The sequence below is a fragment of the Anopheles coluzzii genome, chromosome 3, assembly GCF_943734685.1.
Source record: "Anopheles coluzzii chromosome 3, AcolN3, whole genome shotgun sequence".
Taxonomy (NCBI): domain Eukaryota; kingdom Metazoa; phylum Arthropoda; class Insecta; order Diptera; family Culicidae; genus Anopheles; species Anopheles coluzzii.
The window spans coordinates 25,237,256-25,254,904 of record NC_064671.1 but is presented as its reverse complement, the minus strand read 5'-3'; the positions used below and the strand labels follow the sequence as shown (position 1 = coordinate 25,254,904).

The 17,649-nt window shown below is 49.8% G+C and overlaps 1 protein-coding gene across 6 annotated transcripts in view; it reads right to left on the bottom strand.

Moving 5' to 3' along the window:
* Positions 1-806: 806 nt before the first annotated feature.
* The window catches only part of LOC120959803 (zinc finger protein ush), a 135,060-nt gene continuing 118,217 nt past the window's right edge, over positions 807-17,649 (bottom strand). For all 6 annotated transcript variants that reach the window (XM_040383453.2, XM_049609708.1, XM_040383449.2 and 3 more), the window contains 8 exons: positions 9,459-10,824; positions 9,177-9,386; positions 6,402-6,773; positions 5,245-6,331; positions 4,435-4,670; positions 4,053-4,368; positions 3,798-3,976; positions 807-3,719 (listed from right to left, as the gene is read on the bottom strand). In XM_040383453.2, the coding sequence (XP_040239387.2) occupies positions 3,119-3,719; positions 3,798-3,976; positions 4,053-4,368; positions 4,435-4,670; positions 5,245-6,331; positions 6,402-6,773; positions 9,177-9,386; positions 9,459-10,824 (4,367 nt within the window). In that variant the 3' untranslated portion in view covers positions 807-3,118. The remainder of the gene's footprint in view (positions 3,720-3,797; positions 3,977-4,052; positions 4,369-4,434; positions 4,671-5,244; positions 6,332-6,401; positions 6,774-9,176; positions 9,387-9,458; positions 10,825-17,649) is intronic.

Genomic DNA, 17,649 nt, shown 5'->3' with positions numbered 1-17,649 from the left:
ATCATCTATCTGTGGTCAAATGTCAGCAACGACAACAGCATGGAAGCTGAGTTGCGCGCAAGGATGCTGGCTGCCAACCGGTCATTCTACAGCCTGAAAAAGCAGTTCACCTCAAAGAACCTGTCGCGACGGACGAAGCTGGGACTATATAGTACCTATATAGTACCAGTACTCACATACGCCTCTGAGACATGGACACTGTCTAAATCTGACGAAACCCTCTTAGCCGCGTTCGAGAGGAAGATGCTCAGAAGGATACTTGGCCCCGTATGTGTGGAAGGACAATGGAGGAGCCGCTATAATGTCGAGCTATACGAGATGTACGGCGACCTCACTGTCGTACAGCGTATCAAACTCGCCAGGCTCCGGTGGGCTGGCCATGTTGTACGCATGGAAACGGACGACCCAGCCCGTAAAGTCTTTTTAGGCCGTCCACAAGGACAGAGGAAGCGTGGTAGGCCCAAATTGAGGTGGCAAGATGGCGTGGAGGCGTCCGCCATTAAGGCCGGGATAACGGACTGGAAGACGAAGGCGCGAGACCGTGAGCGGTTTCGGACACTCCTGAGGCAGGCCAAGACCGCAAAGCGGTTGTAGCGCCGGATAAGTAAGTAAGTATTACTCATTTGTTGTTCGATTAAAACAAATACTCTGCGTTACGCACCAAATGCTAAACACTACCATGTAATAAATTGTAACGTTTGTCGACACCCACTACCACCCCTACAAGCGTTACGCAATTGATGGATGACGCCCTAGTTGGGTTGCTTTTTCGGATGATAAAAGCTAAAAATGAAACAACACTCGAATTTGTTATTTAATTCTGTTTAATCCACATACTTAGTGTTGCGTTTTATTTTTCAATCTCCGAGAAAAATGGGGGGTTTATTTTAACTTTGCCATTAAGTGGGGGGTGACCGTTTGCGTTTGGCGAGGGTTGTGGAATTTCCTCGACAGCTTTCCTTAAACATTCTGCTACTGAGGACAAGGGGTCTATCGGAAGATGGGTTTGTAGAGAGCAAAAGAGGCATTCCCTTGGCGCTGGCTAAGAGAAGTGGTTACTGTTCCACTTTCACCTCCCCCTCCAATCATACCATTAATGTTTGTGCTCGCTTGTAAGTTCATTAGTTTTGGGATAGTTTTATTTTGCGTGCACTACAACTACTACCAACTGCTTTTACACTAAACGCTAAACATACTACAGATCTGCTTACCTCTGTGCGCACTCCACGTGCGCATCACGAGGAGCACGCGCATCAGCATCCGCCGCGCAATCAGCACGCCGTGGGGTGGTGGCACGTGGCCATCCATCGCCTACCACGATGAAGTGGTGAATAAATATGTTATTGTCAATTTCCGCTTCTGCTATTAAGGTTCGTATGCGCTCTGTAAGTTTTCCCCCAATTTTCCCCCAATTTTGTGTATTGCATAAAGTTACTGACTGTTTTTTGTTGTTGTTACTATGCTCGTGCGTAATTTTACCTTTTCTTTTTGCACGCACAAACTCACATACCAAGACACACATTGAGAAAGTGTTTTATTGTTTTTGTTTGTTTGCGTTAGTTGATATTCACTTTTAATTGTTATTTACACATTCTTTCGCTTCTCTTTTCTCCTTTTCTCCAAAGCTTCATGCGCTGTTTCAGTATGCGGCATATGTTTATTTGATTGATATCATCACATTCAATTTCTTTTCAGTATCTCTGCCCTCTTTTTCAGTGAATGTGTTTCTTTTTTTTATAATATGCGGCTTTACTGTACACATTGCCGCCTGATCTCCCGTTCCCGTGTATATGGCTGTGAAGGATGGCTGCGCCACTGCGGTTAAATGGGCTTACATTACATTTTATTTCGAAATTCCGTTCGAGAGCTTTAGGAAATACACAACAACACACACACACTACAACGAGCTACCACCACCACGAGTGATTATGTTGCAAAATTCAATATCTCAGCTTCCGATATCAGATTGCAGCTCTGGTCTGGGGCGGGAGACCGATGGTTTGGAGAAGGGCATTAGCATTAGCGACACAGGACGATGCGCATCGATTGCACAGAAAAAAAGGGTTCATTTTAAGTAAGTAATAGGGGTTTGTGTTGTTTTAAATCCAGCCTTATAATTTGTTGTCGTTTATTCGTTTACTGTGTACATTTAACATTTACACTAACTCCCCCCCCCCCCCCGGCTTCCCCTGCAGACTACACGCGACCCAGTGCGAAACACGGCTACTTTATGGCTGTTACGCGCTTTTAAATGCATATTTAGCAATTAAAAACAAACCAGCTCCGCTTAACATATAATGATGGCGCGCTAAACAGTACTTTTGCTCCTGTTCCCTATATATATATATACACAAACAGACAGTTATCTGATAGTGGTGATTTGTTTGTGCGTTTGCTTAACAACACACAAAACTATACACGTACGACGATAAACGATAAACACTTTGGTAAACTCAGGCTTTAATGGTACTTCGCTTAAAGTTGGGCGCTGAAAAACAATTCCCGGGAGGCATTAATTAATTAATTGAACTACACAATTGTTTTATTAATTGTTTCGCACTACAAGAGAAGGAGAAGAATTTTGGGAGGGTAAGAGTTGAGAGAGATTTAGAGAAGGATTTCGAAGGATCTCAACAGAAAACAACAAGCTTAAATTAATTCATTTAAATAAACGTTCGGTGCTGGTGCGCGTTTTTTTTGTTTTGTTTCCAATTGGAGATTTTGAGCAGAATTTAGCGCAAGTATTTCGTTTTTTTGGAAACATTCCTCTCTACGCCTTTCTACGAGGATCCAAAGTCCAATGGGAATACACCCCTAAGTCCAATCGGAATACATTTTTCAGTCGAAAAAACTGACGTTTTCCCTCCCTATTTTACCTACAAAAACCCTCGATACCAGTTAGATTCCGTCTTTACATACAACACACGTTTGCCCGTTTTTATTTCCTGGGAAATGCACTACTTCCTTTAAGGAACCGTCCGACAGCAGCGAGCGAGAACGATCGAGCGAGACCCCCTATGGGTAAGTGTCTCTCGCTCTTTCTCTCTCTCGCACTGCCTGCTGTACTTCTGACTAAACTTAAACCGTATACACATGATAATGCTCGATCAACCCTTCCTTAAACGGACGTTTCCGTCGCCCGATTCACGGCCACGGTGACGGCCGGGCTGGTCGATGCTGCCCGGCTCGGTGAAGCGGATGCACTGCGCCGACCAACGCCGGACCCGGCGGATGCACTTGCTGTCCCTGCCGCTGCTGCCGCTGCCGCCGCCGCTGCTGCCACTGCCGCCTTGCAGTAGAACTTTTTGTGCGCAATGTACGTGTTGGTGTAGTTGAAGGTAATATCACACGTGTCGCAGTACTTGGGCCCGGGCGGCAGCTGGGGCGAACCACCGGCCGACACTTCCACCGGCGGTGACGGCGTTTTAATGCCGTGCTCCGTCCGGCCCCCCGGTGAGCTGGCGGCGTTGGTGGGGTGAGATTTCTGTTTCACGGTGGTCGATGGCGCTGCTGCCGGAGCCGCAGCAGCAGCAGGAGGAGAGGGAGTGACCGGCGAAGTGAGCGGTGAGTTGAGCGACGGCATGTGCGGATCGAACACTTCGCTCTTGATCGCCGGCGGCTCCTCCAGCACGATGTCCACGTTGATGTCGAGCGCGTCCGGTGCGTCCGGGCTGGGCGCATGGCCCGCTTCGTCCTTTGGTTCCGTTTTGATCACTTGACTGTGGGGGGAAAAATGGGGAAAAGAGTTTTGTTAGAGCGATTTGAGCGGCTTTAACGGATGCTTTTGTTGTCTTTACCTATTGGCCATGGTTAGCCCGGGTGTGACGGCGATTGGGGGCCGTGCGATGACGCTGCCCGAGTCTCCTGCCACCGGTCCGGTACCGTTGTACAGCAGCGATTCACCTCCCTCGCCGATCAGGGGCGAACTACCGGGCGAAGGCCCGTCCCGGCCGTGCACGTGCTTGATATGTTTGGCCTGCGAAAAAGATAACATTGTTTTTTGGGTTAAACTATCTGTTTTTGCGCACGGTAGGGGTTTCGCGCAAACTTACCACATTCACGCGATAGCTTGAGCTGTACGGGCAAAACTCACAGTGGTGCCGCACCGATTGCCCATTGCCGGCCGTTGGTGGTGAGATGCGTGCCACGCCGTCCGCTTCCGAGGGTGGCGGTGGCGCAAAACTCTTCTGCGAGGCGAGTGCATGGGCGGCGGCGGCTGCAGCGGCTGCGGCCATGGCGGCTGCATTCTGTGCGCCGGCCGGCGGTATCTCAATACCGTCCTCCTCCAGTATGCAGGTGATAAAGTTTTCCTCATTGAATTCGCTCGTCTTCTTGTCAAAGTGCATCCGGATGTGGGTGCGCATGCCACTGTGAGATTGAACAATATTCAATTAAATATTTATGTTAAGAGATTTCTTGGGCTGCACCGCTTACCGTAACGTGTTGCCCTTGTACCGGCAGATCGTGCAGCGAAACGCTTTCACCCCACCGTGCGTATCCATGTGGCGCCGTGCCTCGGTCGAGTTCGGGCTGATGACCTCACAGATCGGACACTTGTAGGCGCCGTGCCCGGCCACCGTGCACGGTTGGCCCGGCTCGTGCAAGCTTTTGCACTTCGAGCAGCGTTCCTTGTGCGGTTGCGCTGTCACCACCGTCGTTGTTGTGGCGCTCTAGAGGGTGGGGAGAGAAAATGAGGGTGATCATTAGCTAGTTTCTAACAATTCGACTTCAGGATTCAAATTCTAGACAAGATTCGACTCGAACCTGATTTCGGAATCTAAACGGATCCGAATGAGGATGCGATTTAGATTCGATTGGAATTTCATTTCATTTATTTAATACAATATCCGCCATCAAGGCTAAATATAATAGACTTTAGATTCGATTAGATTTATATTCGATTAGGAATTGATTTTGATTTGGATTCGATTAAGATTGCATTGAGAAAGGATTGGAATTCGTTTGCGTTTCAACTGGGATTCGATTGGGATTCGAATTCTATTGGTATCTAATTAGGAATAGGGATTCTATCTAATTGGGATACGATTGGGATTTTATAGCATTTTTTTTGAGATTTGATTGCCTTTCGTTTGATATCCGATCGGAATTCAATAAGTATTCGATTGGAATTCAATTGCGATTTGATTGCAATTCAATTTGCAATTACTCGCGAAAAAGTAATCACTTATACTTCGTTAGTTTTAAGAAAATTCCCATCCCTAAGTTCTACGCCTGCACACTTACCACTGGCAGCGTGGCATCGATACGCTTCGGACAGTAGTACATCTGATGCGCGCTGAGATTATCCAACGACGTAAACTTGATGCCGCACGCCGCACAGATCAGCTGCTGGTACGCAACCGCTCCTACACCAATGGCCGGACTGCCCCCCGACGATACTCCACCGCCTCCAGCACCACCACCACCACCACCACCACCCATCGCTTGCGGTGATATCGGTGGGCTAACCTTGGGCAGCTCCCCATCGCCACCGCCGTCCTGGTTGCGGGCGGAGCAGTAGTGCTTCTTGTGGGCGAGATAGTTCTCGTACTTGCAGAACACGATGTTACACTCCTTGCACTTGGAGTCGCCCTGCTTGACGAAGATTTGCGGCGTTTGGGCGGCAGCCGCCAGTACGGCAGCGGCCGGCCCTCCGCCGCCCACCGACCCGGTCGGCGAGATGCTGTTCAGCAGGGGAGAAATCTGTGGCTTCGCTAGTCCCCCGTCGCCGACAGGGACACCGGCGGACGAGGAGAGCCGCAGGGCCAGCTCGACGCTTTGCTTCGTCAGCAGCGGGTGAGTGTTGGGCAGGATGTTGAGGTTCAGATTGACGCCCGGATCACCGACGGCCGAGAGGCGCAGGGCAATGTCCGCCGGGAGCAGCGGTCGCATCAACTGCTGCTGGAGCGTTAGCGGGGAGAGGGATAAGCCTCCGACTGGGCCGCCGAGTCCGTGTTGACCGACAGCGGCAGCCGCATGAGCAGCAGCCGCTACAGCCGCCGCTGTAGTGGCGTTAGAGACGGGAGGAGGGACACCACCACCGCCACCACCACCTCCTCGGGGACTGTTAGAGCGACGCTTCGGGGAAGGAGTTAGCGGCGGACTGCCCGGAAGGGACGGCGCACAGACGATCTGTTCCGGTGTGAGCGAGTCGCCGCTGACGGACAGATTCTCCTTGCCCTCCATCAGACTGTCAAAGTCGAGCCGCGGGTCGGCGGAAACGGCGGACGACAGCGAGAGCGATCGCTCGCGCAAACTTAAGCTACCGATGGCACCGGGCGAGAGGCGACGCACGGAAAGATCCAACGGCGTGGAACCGGTCGGAGCATCTCTGTGGAGCGAAGGGAAGGAAAGGAACATTTAGCTTCAACTTTGTCAGACACCGGGGCGATCATTCTTACCTGTTGGCGGAGTTTTCTCGCTTGTTGATCGCTTTCAGTACTTCCCCGGTGCCGGAAGCTGGCCCTCCACCACCGGAGCCGCTGTGTACGCTATTGTTGTCGCTACTGTTCGATATGTTCGGTGTGGGTCCGCGGGAAGGTGGCTGGGCGGGCTGTTGGTGCGTTTGCTGTTGGTTGCCGCTGCTTATTCCTGGCCGCGTTGTTGCTGGACCACCGGGCGATCCGATCAGCCCTTCGAACCCGCTCGGCACGATTGCGGCCGTAACGGCTTGCACCTGGGACGCGAGCGACATCGCAATTGGCTGCAGGCTGCCGTTCTGTAGGATGAAACAAGCCGACTCGGGATTGGCCACACCGGGTGCGAGCGATGAGCTATAATTGGATAGACAATTAGAAAAACATGGGGGGAAACGGAATTAGAATGAGCTGCGTGTGAGCGTTGAAGCGAAGCGGGTTTGTTTTCTTCCCGCCTGACAGTATGCAATCCGCAATGCGCGGTGAATTGAATACAGTCTTTCCCCGAGTTACGCGACACTCGAGTTACGCGAATTCGAGTTACGCGAATTTTTTATTTTTGACAGTTCAGATGTCAAATCAGTACAATTTTCTCCATCAATTGTCAAATGAAAAATAATTAGCAATATTTCAAAATTTTAATTCACTAAAAAGTCAGAAATAACTGAATTCTCCACACCAATTGAATCAAATAAATATTAAATTACATAAATGAACTAACTTCAATCAAGAATTATGATAAATAAAGTATATTTTTGCTGTAACATGTGATATTCGACTTACGCGAAAATCCGAGTTACGCGAATGTCTCCGGAACGCATTATTCGCGTAACTCGGGGAAAGACTGTAATGTCGAATTTAGGAAAAAGTAGGTCAAAAGACCGTTATAATTAGTATTCAAAATAGGAAATTGCTTTTGATTGTAAATTGAATATGATTTTACGGATCCGATGATCTTTAAGTAATGAATCAAAATTTGTATGTAAGTTTAAAAATTAACGGAATTTTTAAAACTCTTTTTCTATCTTTCATTAGATAATTTAGCCTGGATTGTTTGTTTCTGGAACTGAGCCTGTATTCATTGTAGTTCATGAGCCTTATCTGTTCCGATACTGGACATGATGGACATCAACCTATATCAGTTTTGAAACTGATCCTGAACCTGTACGGGTTCAGAATCCTCAAACCTGCTTCTGAAAGTGATGCTAATTCTATTCCAGTCTTGAAATTGATCATTACCGGTCCCGATTCTGATCCCAATCCTCTCTTGCAACTAATCTTGAACCCATACTAGTCTTGGAATTTGTCTTGAATTCATACCGGTCCTGAAACTGATTCCGAGGCTATTTGGGTCCTGGAACAGCCCTACAACTGAACCCATAACCATAAAAGTCCTAGAATTAGATTCAGCTTCATTACAATCCTGGAACCATTCCTTACATCGTTACATTCTTGGAAATGATCCCCATCCTGGCCCCATCCTACTCTTGGAACTGATCCTAAACCCATAGAAGTCTTTGAATTGATCAGGCCTATAACTAATCCTGAATTCAAACCCGTCCTGCAAATAATCATGACCCCATATATAAAGATCTGGAAGATCCTGGAACCGATCACGAGGCTGAGCAGTTTATGAAACCGAACCTGAACGCATGGTCTAACACCCATTACAGTGTTGAACGAGATCTTGAATCCTTACCGATCGTGAAACTGATCCTGAACCTGTACGGGTTCAGAATCCTCAGTGATGTTAATACTATTCCAGTCTTGAAATTGATCATTACCGGTCCCGATTCTGATCCCAATCCTCGCTTGGAACTGATCTTGAACCCATACTGGTCTTGTAATTTGTCCCGAATCCATTCTTATTCTGTTTGGCGTAACGTCCTACGCGGACATGCCGGCATATACAGGCTTTCGAGACTTAATTCATTACCACCGTAGCCGGATAGTCAATCCTTGCTACGGTGGGACGGTCCATTCTGGGCTTGAACCCATGACGGGTATGTTATTGAGTCGTTCGAGTTGACGACTGTACCACGGAACCATCCCCAATCCTGAATCCATTACGGTCCTGAAACTGATCCCGAGGCTATTTGGCTCCTGGAACTCAGTTCTGGAACTCTGTCCTGTACCAGCCCTACAACTGATCCCATAACCATAAAAGTCCTAGAAATAGATTCAGATCCATACTAATCCTGGAACTAATTCTTACATCGTGCTACAACTAATCCTGATTTCATAGCAGTGTTGGAACTAATCATGACCCAATATAGAAAGATCTGGAAGATCCTGGAACCGATCACGAGGCTGAACAGTTTCTGAAACCGATCTTGAACGCATGGTCTCATACCCATTACAGTGTTGAACGAGATCCTGAATCCTTGCCGACCGTGAAACTGATCCTGACCATATCACATTCTTGGAACTGATCTACCAGTCTTTTCCGGATTGATCTCAAGCTTATGCAGAAACTGCTGCTAAAATTGGTATTTGGTTCTTGGATCTGTAACGCCATCACAGCGGATCTCAATCCTGTCGCAGTCCAGGATTCGATACGGTATCTACTCCGATTCAGGAACTTCATTCATCAATTCGGTTAAAAGAGTTGAATTGCAGCCCGATCTAAGCAGCTATGAAGTAACGAAACTAATGCCCCTTGCTTCCGTTTGTTCTTGTCCATTCCGTGCGACAAGCTGTTGTTATGTCTACCCAACTCGATCGTGACTAACTCAACGTTTTCCCCGCGCATATACTTACAGCAGTCCCGGAATAACGCTCGCGCCCCGAATCAGCGAGTACGGTATCACGATGATCGGGTTGGTGGGCAACGCCAGGAACGGTTGCTGACTGCTGGCGGCCGCTGCGGCCGCCGACCCGACCGGTGGCGTTTTCGGCACGTCCGGCGGGCTTTGCGAGCCCGACTTCGGTGCCGACGCCGGCTTGGGTGTGGAGTTGTTTGACTGATTGCTGAAACAGAGCAAAACGAAAGCCTTTTAGCACGGTGTGTGTGTGTTGTTGTCACAACAAAGAAACGCTTACCCTTCCCGATGGCGCGAGCTGCAGTAGTGTTGCTTGTGCGCCCGATATGTCTTGGTGCTGGAGAATCGTATATCACAGTCCGAGCAGTAGCGGTCGACCTGTGGCGCGGGGCCTTGTGGTGGCTGCTGGCCTTGCTGCTGCTGCTGCTGTTGGTGTAGCACGGCGGCGGCAGCCGCAACAGCTTGCGCCTGGATGAGCTGTAGCTGCTGCTGCTGGTGCTGCTGCTGCTGTTGATGGTGGTTGGCGAGCACGATCGCTTCGTCTCCGTTCACGATCGCACCGACCGGGGACGGCGAGGGCGACGACTGGTGCATGCGCATGTGCCGGTTCAGCGACACCTTCTTGTCCGCACTGTACGAGCACTGCGAGCAGGCGTACTGTTTGCCCGTCTTGAGCGCCTTTGCCGGCGGTTGCTCACCGCCCTCGCCGCCCGGATGTGCGTTCTTTACGCCGCCCGACGAGGGGCCGCCAGTGACGGTGGCGTTCGCTCCACTGTTTCCCGTGCCACCAGCGCCCGCTCCACCACCACCACCACCCCCCTCGTCCGCATCTTTACGGTGCGAGCAGTAGTACGTCTGGTGCGCCTCGAGCGTCGACGCGGACGAGAAGCGAATGCCGCACGGGCCGCAGATGAACATGGGAAGCCGCGGGGGTAGCTCGACCGGCAGGGCCAGCTCCTTCGGTTTGCGGGTGAGCAGGGCGGGCGGTGTGCTGCTGGCCAGCTGCTGAAGGGCGGGCGGTGGCGGAGGCCCTCCGATCGCCATGTTGAGTGCGTGCTGCTGCTGGTGCAGCTGCTGAGATTGCTTCTCCTCGAGGGCCGCCTCGGCATCGCTGAGGTTCTTGAGATCCTTCGCGTCCGGGTTGGCGGCCGGATCGGCGGCCAGGGCCACGTTCAGGCGCAGCATCGGCATCGGCGTCGGGGACGGTGTGTGCGGTGCCCCGTGGGAGGAGGAACTGCTCGATGCCGGCCGATGGTCGTGCCGTGCCGCTTCCTGCTCTGCGTTCGGTTCCTGCTTGATTTCGCGCAGCGGCATCGTTTCATCCGCCGGCGTTTCACAACGTTCGTCCGTCGCCGTCCGGTGCGGTGATGCACTGCCCCGCTCGCCCGCCCCCATTTCCGTCTCGTGGCAGGGCGGTTTTGTGTCCTGTGCACTGCCGCCTCCTTCCGTTCCACCGCCGTTCATTTCGGCCCGGCTGTTACTTCTGCTGCTGTGATTACTGCCACTGCTGTTGCTGCTGCTGCTGCTGCTGCTGTTTGCACTGTTGCTTCCTATTGTGCTGTTGCTATCACCGTTTTCCTCCGCTGTGCTTTGTGTTTGCTGCTGCTGCTGGGACTGTTCATCACCACCGGCTTCCTCATCGTCTCCTGCAAGGTACAAAACCGGAAGAGAGAGAGAGAGAGAGAGAGAGAGAGAGCGCGTGTATTAGCAAGAAGTGTGAACCACAAGGGCGCGCGCGCAAAACGCGATACATTAATCATGTGCCCGCAATCCGGAGTGGGATATCCTTTTCAGTGAAGACGTTAAATTCAACCACACAGAGATACACCAAAGACGTCCTGTTGTGTCGCGAGAATTGGCCACATATATCACACAAAGCGTGTGCCACATGGGCTTGTGGCATTCGGTTTACTCAAAAACGGGAGCGGGCGAAATTAATGTCATCTTAATCGAAGCATGCCATGTTTGAATGTACTGCTCTTGCCGCGCACCATTCCGCCAAAACCTCGCGCTGCCAACGTACCAAACCCGGGTGCGCATTTTCCGCGCTAATGACGACATTTAACGTTCGCGAGATGTTAATTGACCCCGCTCGGGAGTTGGCTGCCGGGGGGAGGGAACAAACGGGGAATTGAACTCGCATCAATCTGTGCCCCGCGTGCTCGTGCATTAGGAGCACTGGTGGTGCACCAACCATATGCAGATTTATCAATGAGAAAGGAGGAACACTTCATCACCGTATCACGAGGGCGAGGGAAAGAAGGAATTGGGGATTGGGCGACATCTCGTGGTAATTTATGCTAAATGAGACATTCACCTACAGCGGGGGGAGCAGTAAAACACGAACTGGAGGAACTAGCAGCGGGACAGGTTTGCGTGTGTGAACAGAATAGTTGTGCGATCCGATTGAATGAATCGGAAACGAACGCGACCCTCGAACGGGTGGTAATTAGTGCTTGGGAGAGAGAGACAAGGCTTTGGGAAGAAATTACTCATGTTGATGTGTGCCTCCCAGACTCCCATGGGCATGGGTGGGTGTAAGTAAGTAAGACATAACTTTACAATGCACAACTTGGGTTTGGTTGATCTTCTCCCTGTCCTGTCGTGTCGCTTATCATCACTAACGAATGGTGGGAAGGGTTGCCGATGGTAGAGAGGGTTTCACACAAAAATTTTTTGGGGAACATTCTCATGGGAGGACCTCCAAAATAAAATAAAAAAATACCCCAAAAAAGCCCTGATCGACACACAACGGAAAGCAAGATCAAGTAGTTCCGATTGTGGGGAGAGCAAAAACTCACAACACACGCGAACCTCCGAGCCAGAGAGTTCCTTCGATTGGTGTCTTGTGGTTTTTAGTTTAGTGCAAACATCGCGATGAACGATATTGTTCTTTCTTCTGTTGTGTGAAGTGTAGTATCTCACTGTATTCCGGAGAACTGCAGTTCGATTTCTCGGCGATCGGACTGTACCCCGCCAGTTTGGGCTGCTTTCTGTATGCTAATCACTTCGTTAGCATCTGTCCAAATGCCTCTTTTCTCAGCAGGATGATATCTGTGCGGATGAGTCTCTGTGCTTTCCGGGGCTCCGGGGATCAATTAAGTCCTGAAGTTGGAGTTTGAAGCTGGCACCAACACGACAAAATGCTGCAGCGGTTGGTCACCATAAAAAGGGTACAAAGAGGAGAGGAGAACAGCACAGCCCGGCCGGTGATCAGAGTGATCGTGAGTGAACATACATAGGGAATTATGCACACCCGCAATCGGGGGGTACCTCTCGCGGGGTGGGGAAGGAAGGAAGCGATCGGTTTTATGGCTCTCTCTCTCTGTTTACGGCGTGTCGGTTTGTGTTCGTCAATTTCTGACTCTCGTTTTCTTCTTGCCTGAAATTCCTTCGAAATTTCGCCCTCCAATCTAGCAATGTTCCGCTTTGCTCGGTCCAATAAGATCTTCGCCGCACCGCCGGGCTGTACCAATTGCACGTTGGACAATGATCGGGGAAGATTGACTGCATGCAAACCGGGGAAGATTGAGCGAAGAAGCACTGCAAATAAAATAATGAGTCGTGGCACGACTTTTCCGATCTTTAGCTTCCCGTTTGAGCGCTCTGATCTGCAGTCAACAGATGGCCAAAGCCCATCCCTCCTGCACCAAAGGGGACTTTCGCCGTGCGCGCCCGCGCGCAATTGGTTTAACTATTCCAGAAGTAGCGCGGCTTGGAAATGGAAGTCGAATGGGGCGCAGCAAGTGCTAAGCAATTTGTTCACTGTCGGTGTGTCCTGCCCTCCGTGACTGCACACCCGTGGGGTAGCGCACTTTAATTAGTCACAACTCACACTGATCTGATTAGAACCGGGTAACTTCTAGGCGACCCGGAAAGGGTTTTATTTCCCAGAAAAAATCGGACCGCTTCGGAGCAAACCTGAAATAGGGAGACGCACGATAAGGGGTGCTTTTAGAACACTTTTCTGGTTCGTGACTGCCAAAGAGTTTCCTATTTTGAATCCTTCACACTCACCAATCATCTCAATTAGTAACGGTCATAAACGTGAGGACCAAGTGAGTCTCGCCCGAGTCCAAACAGTTCCAAATGACACCCGAAACCGAACGGATGTGTAAATGAGCGTGATCCTATGGCTGAGCGAACGAGCGGCACGACAAATGGAACTAATTATTTGGCAAAACGTCGATGAGGAATGTTTATTGCTTGTTCGAAAAAAACCCGATTATCCGGTTGAAATGAGTCTATAAAACTTGTGGTTTGAAGATACGCTGGAAGGCACGCAGTCGACACAATGAAGACTGCAGCTGCGTGCGTCTTAGAAGGAGCAAATTCCTCTTCAATCGTCACAATAAATGCGCTTATGCACAAGGATTTACAGCTCAAAACAAACGATTTTTTTGGAAATAGCCCCAATTTTTGATCTTTTTCCGTTTTTCGGGGCCACTTTGACCAAAAGCAGCGAATGAAAGGCCTACTACGTGCTTGCTGTACCTTCGGTGCTCCAGTAACTGTAACGAACCGAGAAACGGGTGTCCAGTTACACGCAGTAGCCATTGCTTGTTCATGTGCTGCGTGTGCCGTAGGAAGATGGCTCCAGTCGCGATTATCGTCAGAAAAACAAAGACACGCCAACCATCAGTCATCTTTTTCGCTTTGCATCGAGTGTGTCCCACCCAGCGTACGGGTAGTGTGTTTGTGTATTTCTGTCGGCAAAGGTGTCTATCGAACGAACCGGATAGAAGAACCGGGGCGCATATCTGACGCGTAACGCACGATAGCTGCTCCAAAATCGTATCCCAGCGAGGAAGAAACCCGCTCCGAGCGTTAGATGAAGTTCAAGAACCTCCTTCTGCCTTTTCCCAGCCTCTCGAACGTAAAGCGAACCTGGAAGGGGAGGTACTGGTGAGATGTCCCCGGTATGTACATTCTTTGCCTGTTTCGATAGCCACTAGGGAAAGGAGGACATGGGAAGGAGTCTCTTTTGGTCGCGCGCTGCAGTGGAAAGATTGTTCAAGGTCTGTGCGCTCTGTATCGTCCATCCTCACGGGTTCGGGGCATGGTTGTGGTCGTTCAACGTTATCCACTCCACTGTGCCTGTGCCGCTTACTCATCACCCGGGAGGAACGTTCGCCGAAGGAACAATATAATCGTATTTTCAACGGCGGGCGGTAGCTGCAAATTTGCGACTCGTTTGCGCTGCAAACACCACCCACCGTGAGGAGGGCCAAGGCAGGCAGGCAGGCAGGCAGGCAGAACAAAAATGATTGCATCCTTCGGGGTGGATGAAGATTAGTCAAAGCTTTCCTGCCGCATGCTCGCTGGCTTTCGCGCTTGCCCTTGAGCCGCGGTAGGGTTCGATTTCTTCGCTCATTCAAACACACCTATTGGTCATGCTAGGGCTCAAGCAATCTCGACCGGCCGGACGGATTTACGTAGGTCCGTATGTGTGGTAAATTTATTTTCCATATTGATGACTTCATTTTATAGTAGCGGACTTCGAACGGCGAACGGCGACACAACCCTACCAGGCTCCAGATCATCATCATCATCATCATCGTCAACGGACAGGCACGACTGATTTTGGATTACTCGGGGAATGGTGTGGCAGTAGCGTGCATTCTCGTAGCAAAAAGCGCCTTTGGGCATTCTTCAGGCCTTTTCCCAGGGTGTTGGTCGCGGCCTACTGGATGGACAAAGCAGCACCGTTGCTCATGAAATAATTAGCTACGGACAAGACAAGCCGGCACTCTCTTGCGTTGCGGGAGTGACGTGTGAGGCGAAGAGTGCCATGGGTTTTGTGGATTTCAATTTCTCGCCCAAACACCCATACAAACGGGACCTGAGGTGTGGAACGTGCATGTTGTTTTGTGCATGTGGCGGCTATTTTGTCACAGAATAGCGACCGGCGGGCAAGGTTTGAAGCGTGCGATAACGACTCATTAGGGCATGAAGCAGTTGGTTGGATCACGTTAGGCGTAGTGAAGATGCCGCACTACGGTTTGACGAATGATCTGGATACTGTTGCAAGGATAGAAAGAGAGGGATATAGGCAGACTTTGGTTTGCCGGTGATATGGAAGCTGAGATTCGCCGTTAGATGCATGGCCAACTAATCCGGGCCGCTTGCTAAAAGGATGGTCTAAAGCGGTCGCTTTATATTACCCATACTGGGTATTAAAGTGTGCCTTCTTTTTGAAATGTGCATTTACTTTGCATAGAAAAGGCTTTAGATTTTTGAGGGTATTTCTGATTCGATCGTCCGACACACACAAGTTACAAGTGTTCAACAAAGCCGAGTTATATGGTCGTTATTACGCAGCTGTTTTATAGCAACAACTTTACAACATTGGCCTCTTGAACCTATAAATGATAATACGGTAAATCTTGCATAACTGCGAGCGAGAAAGAAAAGGAGGAACGATGTGTCACTGATGCGGACGCTGGTGGCTATCGCCCAGGGTCGCGCACGAGGTACGTTTGATGCGCAAGTGCTATGCGCCGGGCGATGACTAATTGTTTCATTGAAACGCTTGCCGCCGCTTAGTTGTTTTCTGTCGCGTTGCAGCTATGGGGAGTTGTACGTATTGTTCGGAGTGTGTGGAAGTGTAGAGAGCTTACTTAAAGTTGTTTGTGATGAAATGGATTGACAACACATTTTAATCCTAGATGTGCTGTTAACAATGCGATTGATGCAGTCAATTTTCGTACTTCAATATCATTACTATGATAAATGTTTTAACAGTTTTCACATGCAAAAGGCAATTTAAAATATTCAAAATACAAAACAAACCATGAACGATAAAATAAAAAAAAAATCCAAATTGCGTTGCGCATAGCACCATTGAGAGAAAAAATACTACAAAAGTATTTGTGATATGTGGTATTATTTAATTATAGATCATGGTGAGCAAATGCTGGTGCTATTGACTGACTGACTGCTCAAATTCATGAAATATCCAACGTGTATCACTCTGAGTAATAAGAAGGTTGATACTTTAGCATTATGGTTTAAACAATGTTACTCCACCAAACTCCATACTATTCGCGTGCTGTGAACCTGCATGAGTTACTTTTACAAACGGCACGCGCGACATCAGTGCGAACACGGTTCTGGTGCTACTTTATGTTTCAATTGAGAGCATAAATCGAACCTTCAACCTGGGCAGTGAATTGCTGCCAACATGTTGAAGGAGTAGAACTAGGCCGCAGCAAGATAAGACGCACAGAAACTCCGTTTGCAGGTGACACAGGAGTCACCGAGTACATTGGAGGTGCACAGGTTGAACCTACACCAACAGCAGCGCCCTGATTGGGGATGTTGTTTACGGTTTACCACCAATTTCGTACATCATGTTAACCAGAGGTTGTTACTTGCTTGTCGCCGTTGTTGACAACGTAAAGTCGTGTGGCCCTGTTCTTCACATTCTTTGCAACGAGAAGACTGTGTCTACGTGTGTGTGTGTAATGTCGTGTTCCACCGTCAGATTGATCTACTTCAGGGGCAGTGTCAGCGGCTTTCGTAGGCAAAATTGGATATACATTCTTTCATTCCAAAGCCTCCGCCTGCCCACCGCCTGCGATTGATGGGTTGTGTGTTTGATGCCGCTACGATCGAAACCGCTCTTTACGGTCTGGGTGTACTTTCGTGGACAGAGCCACTGTTGCTCCCCGTTTCGAAGCAAACAAATTCTTGCAAATGCCCCCGGTGACGACTGATGACGTAAATGCTCCCGTTGACGATATAGCACGCGGCTCAACGCAGAAACCCAACGTTTGGGGGCTATTTCACCATTTACTGGGTTTGCTTGCTGCCGGAAGATTCCTCTTGCATAGCTGAGGTTTGGTTGTGTGTGAGTGCCGCTGCGGAAACAGCGAAGCGCGAGAGGTTTCTGCTGGACGTCAACGGTTAGAATTTAGTTCAAGGTTTTTTTCTTGTCTGTCTCCTAGCAACATGATCGTTTCCGTTCCGATGCACGAGACAACACACACACACACACACTCATGTATCTTCCGGTGGACTGTGCCATATTCAACACACTCACACAAGCGCCTCATCACGATGTGCTTGTTGGCAGTGAGCAGCATATATGAAGATCCCCTGTTTATTAGCTTCGCCAAACTTTGCGGGGCCGATAATTATCGTGCCCGGCGTTGTTTTTCGTTGCTTGTTGCTACCGGGCTTGTTTCCGAAAATCCCGACGAGGCTTGTTGTACCAGGGTGTAGTGGATGGGTTTGTTCGCTTGCTACCACACCACCATTCGCCCCCGCTAGCATGAGATGTAGATCGGGCAAACGGTAGAGTGATCCTGGGACGAAAAATCCCGCACGAGGATCATGCTCGGCTGTTCATGATAGCTTGTCTCCTGGTCCGTGGCTCGGTATCACGATGCCGAACCGAGACCACCGCCGCGAAGGAAGCGATAAGGGAGTGCGAATGAGGGCCCTCCCTTTGCTTTGGTTGCTTTCCA